Raw genomic sequence first — 9,143 nt, 5'->3', positions numbered from 1 at the left:
GAGAGTGGAGAAATTGTTTGCAAGGTTCAACGGGGAATGACAATAGCTCTGTTAATCTGTCCCCTCAAGGGTACTGTACGGGGGTATTTATAGGTGCCCGAGTGCCTACCGCCCAGAAACAAGGACGTTTATGCCCTCGGGAACCCAGAGTATCCTCAGAATATTCCCCCAAGGGGAGGTTACAGACCGTCATTACAGAAAGGCTATTAAAGATGAGGCCCGTAACATGCTTATCCCCGCGGGGCCCATTACAGTGGGCCGAATCCCACTTGGGCTTCCGGACCCGATGAGAACGTGAGGCTAGCAGACATTGTCGGAGTCTTGCCTTCGTCTCGCGATGGATAAGAGCGAAGGGCGCCCGCGAAGTCCAGTTGCGAAGTCCTCATCGGACCAGCGTCCTTGGCGTCTGTAACACCCTGAATTTGGGGGTATAAAATTTCTTTGCTCATATTCACAAATTCAGGTGTTACTTCCTTTTCTCATCCTTCCTAATTCTTTCCTCTCTCATTTCTATAGGGGCTAAGTGCTTATTTTACTTGTAACTATAGTTTATTATGTTAAACCCTAGTGGAGTATGAATTGTTGCATCATGTTGAACCCTAGATTTCACTTTTGTTTGGTGCATAATTCTCAAAAGGTCTAATTTGAATTTGGGGCTCATTTGAATTTGAATCAAATAGAATAAATAAAAGAAAAGGGAGAAACAATTCAGAATAAAAGAAAAAGGTAAAGCAGCCCAACCCAGCCGCCCCCTTGGCCTTTCGGCCCAGCCGGCCCATCTCTCGCGCGCGCGCCTCCCTCCCCTCCTCTCTCTGCGCAGCGGGCCCGGCCTGTCGGCGCGGCCGCCTTCCGCGCACCCGCCTCTCTCTCTCACTGCTCGTCCGGCCCCACCTGTCGGCGCTGCCGCTTTCCCCGCGCGCGCCCGCTTTCTCCTCTCTCTCTGCGTTGCGGGCCCGGCTTGTCAGCCCCGTCGTCCCCGCGTAACCGCCGCCGAGCTGCTCGCGCCCACCTTCCCCGCGCCCACGTCGCGCGTGGAACTCGCCCCCACCTCGCCCCTGGCCACTTGAGCCCCGAACCCCACTCGCCCTCACCCCCTCCCCCATTTGCGCCCAGTAGACCCTCTCTCCCCCCTCGCTGCGCGCACGCAGAGCACCGCCACCATAATCCCGCCGTCCCGAGCTCGGTTTCTCGTCGCCGGTGGAGCTCCGCCGCGCCCTTAGCCCCGGTGAGCTCCGCTCTGGCGTCCGCAACCCGGAACGCGCCCCAATTCCCTCTCCCCCTCCCTATTTCTCTCTGCCCGCGCTCACCCGTCGTCCGCCGTGCAGCCGCCACCGTCGTCCCGGGTCCCTGTCGCGTCTCCGTCGCCGCCGAGGAGTCCCCGGAGCCCGCCTTGAGGTAACGGACCTCTCCCGCCCCTATCGCCCCTTGTTTTGCTCTCTGTTGCTCTTGATTGCTCGCCGGAGTAGAATAGCCCCGCCGCCGAGCCGCCCCGCCGTGAACCGCCCCCCTCCGGTGCCTCTGCCCCGACCCAGACCCTGCCGGAGAACTCCCCGCGTCCCCCCCGACCTCCCCGACCACTCGGATTGCCCCAGAGCCCCGCCAGTCGCCCGCGCCCCTCGTCTCCGGCGAGCCCTCCGCCGCGGGGACGAGCGCCGCCGCCCCAGCTAGCCGTAGGGGAAGCCCAGGCCGGCCACCCGATCCCCACCGTCCATCCCAGATCGGGCGGCCTCGTTTTAATCAGGCCAGACCTAATCCTGGCCGTCCGCCGGAGATCCAGCGGCCCAGGCCCACTGCCCCCTCACCCCGTCTCCCTGCCCGTTGGGCCCCGCTTGTCAGCTCGCCCGCGCGCCCGCGCTGTCCGCCCGGCCCCGCCCGTCAGTCCGCCCGCGCGCTCTGCCCGCCCGGTCCCGCCTGCCAGTCGCCCGTGCGCTCTGCCCGCCCGGCCCCGCTTGTCAGCCGCTCCCGCCGCCGCGCGCCCGCGCGCCCGCCCGCAGGATCTAATCCTGGTCGTTCGCTTTAGATCTGACGGCCGTAGGAGCCCGATACCCCTTCGCCCGCGCGTTTTCTTAAAGAGCCCCCCTGTTTTCTGGAAATTGCGCCCGCCGTCCCTGGTTTCTCGCAGTTAAGTCCCTGGCCCTTTTATTTAATTCAAAATAAGTCCTTAGGGTATAATTTTGACCCCTAAACTTGTAAAATTCATAACTTTGTCATATGAACTCCAAATTGGGTGTTTCAAATTGCAAAATGTTCATAATATTATTATCTATCTGTTTATGCAATGTTTCCCTGCTGTTTCCATGTATTAATTTATAGCTAATCACTAGGATAGGATTAAGACTATTGAAACCTTATTTAAGATAATTGGAAATGAGTAGACTTTAATAAAAGTTGGATTACTTAAGTTTGTAGACTTAAACACTTAAGTTTAGAAACTTAAACCAGATAATTATTTAATCCCACCACTGACTTGATCTTGATTAGTGGATAATGAATCACTTTGTGTAGTCCTCTAACCCCAGACCTAGGGAACACTAGAGTGCCTACCCCCTTTTCTGTTATGAACTTGTGACCCCTCTCTGCTGCATATGTTTGGTATATTGTTTTGTTTGTTATTTTCCCCAAGTGCATAGTGTGAATGATTGCTTTGCGTAGACAACGAGCAGTCTGTGTTTCCCGAGGCAGTTGCAGAGGAAGTCCCTGATCAGCAGTTTGGTGAAGGCAAGTGTCCTCTGTCCCATTATGTCCTATTCATTCATAACTTACTACCCCGCATTACTTACTTGAAACCTAAGGATTGACTAGCTTTACATTTTACTTTATCCTTGATGACCTATTGGGTTGTTATGGTTAGCACTTTGCTACTGCTTTAACATAATCAATGAACATGATGTGACTATTTATGATACTGTTATCCTGATGATGTTGATGATCTTGTGATACTCTAGGGGGCTCAGGCTGTTTCCTGAGTACCTCTCCGTAAGGACTGGTTCGTTGAGAGACCACCCGGGATAACAGTGCAACCATGAGGGTGAAATGGGATGCCCTTAGCTGATTAATTAGATGAACTAGAGGTGTAATTGCTTAGCCGTCGTGCCGTCAATGGGGTCCAGGCACAGTGCTTGCTCTGCCGAGGCTGAGTGCCGAGGTTCTTTCGTTTTGCTCTTTGTTAGTCACTCTCCTGCGGGGAGGGGTACTGTGTTTATCAAACTGGAGAAACCTAACGGGCAGCTATGATCTCTAGGGAATCTTTGTAAAAGCTACGTAGTGATGCCCTGCCGGACCACCTAGGTAGTGGTCAATGGGGAGTAGCTCTTCCCGGGTAGAAAGGGAATCATGACTCATGGGTAAAGTGTGCAACCTCTGCAGAGGGTAGTGAAACTGGTATATCAGCCGTGCTCACGGTTAAGAGCAGCCTTGGGATCCTCTTTGATTAGGGATACAGATGGTTCGAGATACAATGGTTATGATATGGTTTCGGTTCGACTATGATGATGATGTTCCTCGATGAGGAAATGGTTACGGGTTGGTTAATGCTAAAATCTGGCTTCTACTAATGATAAATATCTGACCAACTAAAAGCAACTGCTTGAGCCTAACCCCACATAAAGCTAGTCCACTTCAGCCAAACGGGACATTTGCTGAGTACGTTGATGTGTACTCATCCTTGCTTTACCACAAAACACCAGGTTGTCCGCATTGTAATCACTGCTCAGGAGAAGGCGAAGCCGTGGAAGGAGACTTCCAGGAGTTCCAAGACTACGATGAGTTCTAGGTGTGGGTTGGCGGCAACCCCCAGTCAGCTGCCTGTGGAGGCCTTTTCTTTACTGCGTTTCGCTTAGTACTTTGATTTACTTGTTAAGACAATGACTATGTGGATGTCTATGACTCTATGATGTAATAAGTACTCTTTTATGTTATTATTCGAGCATTGTGTGATGATGTTCATTTATGTAATCGCTGTGTACGTGAGTTCTGATCCTGGCACGTACATAGTTCGCATTCGGTTTGTCTTCCAAAACCGGGTGTGACAGCGTCGTTGGTGGAGCGAGGCGACGAAGGCATCGAGCGAAGGGTAGCGTCTTCGCCTTCGCCCCAACAATTTTGTCAGATTATAAAATATCCGTGGAGTTAGGATGAAGAATTTTAATTATTTCGGCAGAGATTGTTTACCAGGGGTGCAGTTTCAATGGTGATCCTCCTCGTTGGGGATAAGCTATGTTTATGAGTTTCTAGATATACATGGTTGTTTGATTTCTATAGTCTATGGCCAATGAATGTACAGAGGAGTTTCTAAAAAAGGTAACCACGTGCAGTTCTCGTTGGATGTGTGCATGGACAGACTATGTTTTTGTTAGATTCTATGAAGTCTATGATCAATTTCTAAGCTTCTAGAATACCAATTCTTAATTACAAATCCCCGATGATGAGTACATCTATTCTAATAAGAGGAATAGAGGTACATACATTTATTGTTGTTCATCGTAGCAGGCATCGCGCGACGTTTTGTAGCGAAGACCTGCCTTCTCCGCCACTGGACTGCAACCAACGATTAAGATAACCTCACGATCAACGATCGCAGTTAGACGGTTAGAATTAATCCTACATCAGTTACTATAATCGACTAGTGTGGAGGATACATCCTTATTTTGTGCTAGAAATTTGCAAAGGTGGATGAACTGCATTTTTTCGGCCCAGTGCTAGCTGCCTCCGTTACTGTTGTTTCCTGCTCAAAATTCGCGGAGTTCTGGGCAGGCAAACCTTGATTGCTGCTAAGGCTGCCCACACCGGAGAGCTGGAAATGGAACCCGTAAATTTTTGCAGTAGCTGGAGGCCTGCAGCGGTGACTGTAAATCCAACTCTATCTTCTCTCTCCAGCACTGCAGACGCCAAATACAGCGCTCGTGATCGCCTACGCTAAATGCTGCTGCTCTCTCTCGCCGGAGCAGAGGTGGGCCCAGGGACGGGACAACAGCGCCTGCCTGCTCTGCCTGCTGGTGGGCCCAGGGACGTATAGGGTGGATATATAGGGTAATCGTGACCGCAGAGAATTGTTGGATAGAGTAGAGAATCTCACTGACCAGGATGGAATATTCCTTTTAGGGTAGAGAAATAGGGTAGTATGAGTGCGGATAGCCTAACGCCTAAAACCAACCTGCATGGATGGCTGTGGAAACAAAGCACACGCACGCACATGCTCCCCCTCGCGCCACGTTTTTATCCACGTTTCCAGCGGAGATGCAGAATCACGTGCAATGATCATCTCATTTGGGACCTGTAAATTACTGCACTCGTTACATAATCGTACGGCGTACCTCGGTTATGCCCCCCTCAGATGCAATCGCGTCGTCTTTGCCGACCAGAACCAGGTCATCATTTGCATTGTTTCATTGCAGCTTTACAACCAGACAAGTGTGCAGGTAGTTTCGCGCCATGGCCTAGCGCATCGCGTAGCCCGCCCGCTTCGTTGGACCTGGGGACACTAGACGCGTCCGATTCTGACTTCGTCGATGCCGTCTCCTTTCAACGGACTCTACGGATTGTTCTGGACAAAATTGCATCCACCATACAAGAATTTGGCTGCTCTTGGCAACGAATGTCATTGCATTCCTGAGTGACTTCCTGTCATTGCTAGACTTTCTGTAACCTCAATAATTCTTACTCTAGTTACTGTTATGAGTTTTGCTTAAGCTATCAGCGTTGTGCTAGATGCGATCTAGGTGACGAATGCCATGTTATACCGAGAACATGCTCTCTTTTTTTTCTTACTCACTGTCAGAAGTTTGCTGGGTTCATGAAAGAATGTCCATTTGATCATTTCAAATTTTCAATGTAGTATTATTGTCACCAATCACAGTACAGTGTCCAGGTCATCCAATCAAGGCGCCAGGCTGAACATGCCCATTCCCCACCACCACTAGCACCAGGTTGGTGCACATGCACACAAACACTCAACACTCAGCTGTAACAAAGTGGTAATTTCCGTATGGTTTATCTTTGCAATTTTTTTTTTTGCAATGATCGCTTAGCGTCATTTACATGTTAGACGATCGTGTCAGTAAGAGGACAGTAAACGGTAATGTATGTACCCTCTGTCGCGGCTGCTAAATATCCAACCAACCAGCGGTATATCCATAATCCATCCGCCCCCCCGCGGTCCCACCCGTCGGGTCCGGCGGCGAGCGCCTGCCACTTTCCGTTGTCCACGCGGGCGTGGCCTTTTGCAGCCGGAACGAGCGTTGCCGCTCACCCGCCGCCTCCGGTTGGCCCGCCCCGCGCCGCGCCCCTGCCACTGCCAGCCTGCCTGCCTGCTTGCCTCATTGCCTGGATCGCCCGCCCGGTTGTTCCGCGTCCGCCGACGCCGCGTCGACACGTATCCTCGCGCGCGTCGCCGGTGACGACGCGGGCGTTGTCGCCATGGCCCCCGCGGCCGATTCGGTCGCGAAGGTGAGGCCGAGGGTGATGAGCGCCGTGACGACGACCAGGGCCGCCGCGCCGCCGAACACGCCGCTCCTGGCGACGTAGCAGTCGCCGTCCAGCCACCCGCGCCCGTACCGCTGCCCGTGGTTCATGCTCGCGGCCGTCGCCAGCAGGACCACGGCCACCGCGAAGCTCAGCCTGCAGCAAGCACCCGCGCAACAACAACACCGGACGACGGAATTGAGTTCACTCCTAGTCCTAGCTCATGTGCGCTGGAAAGAATCGCGCCCGCCCGGGGTCCTGTCGCCACGATCATTTGTTTTTGTATACGTACCATGAGAGGGCCAGGAGGGCGACGAACGCGACGCGCCCTCGGGCGGCGGAGCTCTGCCTCTTCTTGGGCTCGGCGGCGCACGCGGTGCTCACCGCCGCCGTGGTGCCCACGAGCTGCGCCACGAAGAGGAAGGCGATGGCGGCGACGCCCAGCTCGAACGCGGAGCTCCTGGGCAGCGAGCAGAGGCTGCCGTCCAGCTTCATGTCCTTCTCCTGCGACACGAACGAACCCCTCAGATCCGGGAACGCGAGACGAAGAGCGCGGAGCAGGGGAGGGCAACCGTACCTTGACCTTGCGGAATTCCGCGGCGAGGGAGCAGGAGAAGGCGACGGCGCAGAGGAGCACGACGATGCCACAGATGGCGGCGCGGCAGGACGGCCCGCTGCTCCCCTTCTCCATCGCGCGCTCAACTCCGTGGTTGCCCACCTAATCCGACTAGTAATTCAATTCCGCGCGCGGGCTGTCTGCTCTGCTGCCTATCTCGACGTCTTAGCGAAAAATAATTGCTCGTGTCATCTGAACCTATCTCTACGTATAAATGAAGGAATTTCCACGAACAGGTCACCGTGAGACGGCGGCGAATACTAGGAGCGGAGCGGAGCGGAGCGTTGAATCAACCACGGTTGGTGGGTTGCGGAAGATGATTGAAGAGGAAAGAGAGAGAGAGAGAGAGAGAGAGAGAGAGAGAGAGAGAGAGAGAGAGAGATGCAGGGGAGATAAGTCCTGACCTGGACGCTGAACAATCACATGGACACGCCCACTCGCATGCTAGTAGTTTAGCTATTTTATCGTGGCGTAATCGAAGGCGGGGAGAGGGGTGCGGGGACTGGAGGAAGAAGAAGAGGGAATCGGTAAAAGGAGAGGCTCCGAATTCGGATCCCGGCATGCTGATCGAGTGGCTGGAGCTGGACGAATTGACCGGTTGGGGGGTGGCGGGTTCGCGTGGTCAGCCAGATAGGACCCGTTTGCGGAAGGTGGGAGAGCTAGGAAAGCCTGCACGGAAAGAATCATGCGTCACCGCGGGGCCGCTCTGGATTCCTAATCGCCCCGCACCAGCCACCACCCGGGATGCTGCGGTTGTTTATGTGCCAGGCCATGCCTGATGCAAATCTTTTAGCGTCGCTTTAAGCCACCCGTAATGGCCAGGTAACACATGAATTAAGTGGCGAAAGCCGAAGGGAAACTTGAGAAAGACCGGGAGGACGACAGGAGCAAAGAGCAACTAGGATTGCGCGGAATCGGCACTCGCCAGCCCCGCCTTTGCACCTTTCAACTCTCTCTATCTCTCTATGTTGTCTTTGCGTCCGCGAGGAGGCAGCGCGACGGCGACGTCGACGTCGGGTGGCGCCGTCCCGCCCGGCCATTCTCGGGAGTTGGGCACGGGCTGGGCCAGCGCGCCCAGTAGAAAGAAGATGCCGGGAGCCGATGCATGCCTCCCTGCGCTAGGGCCCCGCAACGAGGTGGGGGGCATCTCTCGGGTGGTCCCCGGGCGCCGCCGGGGCCGGCCCTCCTCGTTGGACTTCGCCGCCGCGTGCGGATTAGTGGATTACGGAAGTGTGCATGTGCCTCAACGGCAACTAGCTGCTGCATTCTCACCAGCGAAGCGACCCGTCCGAATCCGCCGTTTCTTCGGCCGCGGCCGCGCACCGCACGTCGCGTCGGCGGGAGGAACGCCGCACGCACCGCTTTCCGGTGTCGCTCATCTCCTCGGCCGTGCCGTTGACTTGACCAACCCTAGTGGCGAGCCTGCCGGCGGCGCGGCAGGATAGCACGCGTTGCGGAATGATGGCACTTGCACGAACGGACGAGGCTATCTCCACCAATGGCAACCGGCATGGCATGGCAAGAGCTCGTCGTCCCAATCGTAGCCCCTAATGGTTGACAGTTGACCGTGGAATCATTTTGGCTTTGCTGCCTTAAGGTTATCTCTAACATATTAACATATTACATATCTTTATACATATATTCAAACTATACTCGGTGAACGCTGCAGTCTACAGTATAAAATATTATTTTAAGTGACCGTATAATAATGGCTAAAATGTTGGCCACTGACGAAGGCTATCTCAAGCATACTTTCTATCTCAACTTCAGTCATACCCATGTGCTGCTACATATATTAAATTGATGTGAAAAGACAAAAAATGTCTATCCTAGAATTTATTATGATTTTACTCATCATTTTATTACATAATTATGATTTTATTCTAGTTAGGGTAGTGCCTGTACATAATACGAGGGTAGTTCGAACCTTTCAATTTTTTTTCAAATTTTTATTTATTACTCGCTAATTCTGATTCACTAACAACGTTGAGAGTTAGGGGCAAACAGTAGATTCACTTTTAGAACGGATGAGTAAAAACATAAAGTTTTAAAAAAGAAGGTAGAACCG

The 9,143-nt window shown here is 53.4% G+C and overlaps 1 protein-coding gene across 3 annotated transcripts; it reads right to left on the bottom strand.

Moving 5' to 3' along the window:
* Positions 1-5,806: 5,806 nt before the first annotated feature.
* LOC100194275 (uncharacterized) lies at positions 5,807-8,659 on the bottom strand. Of its 3 annotated transcripts, none has more exons than XM_008683016.3 (4): positions 7,480-8,659; positions 7,037-7,279; positions 6,752-6,963; positions 5,807-6,615 (listed from the first exon to the last, which is right to left on the bottom strand). In XM_008683016.3, exons 2-4 carry the CDS (start codon positions 7,148-7,150, stop codon positions 6,315-6,317), a joined length of 627 nt encoding a protein of 208 aa, XP_008681238.1. In that variant the 5' UTR covers positions 7,151-7,279; positions 7,480-8,659; the 3' UTR covers positions 5,807-6,314.
* Positions 8,660-9,143: the final 484 nt, after the last annotated feature.

The sequence above is a fragment of the Zea mays genome, chromosome 5, assembly GCF_902167145.1.
Source record: "Zea mays cultivar B73 chromosome 5, Zm-B73-REFERENCE-NAM-5.0, whole genome shotgun sequence".
NCBI lineage: Eukaryota > Viridiplantae > Streptophyta > Magnoliopsida > Poales > Poaceae > Zea > Zea mays.
Note: the sequence above shows the minus strand (reverse complement) of the source record. Positions and strands in the feature narration are given on the sequence as shown.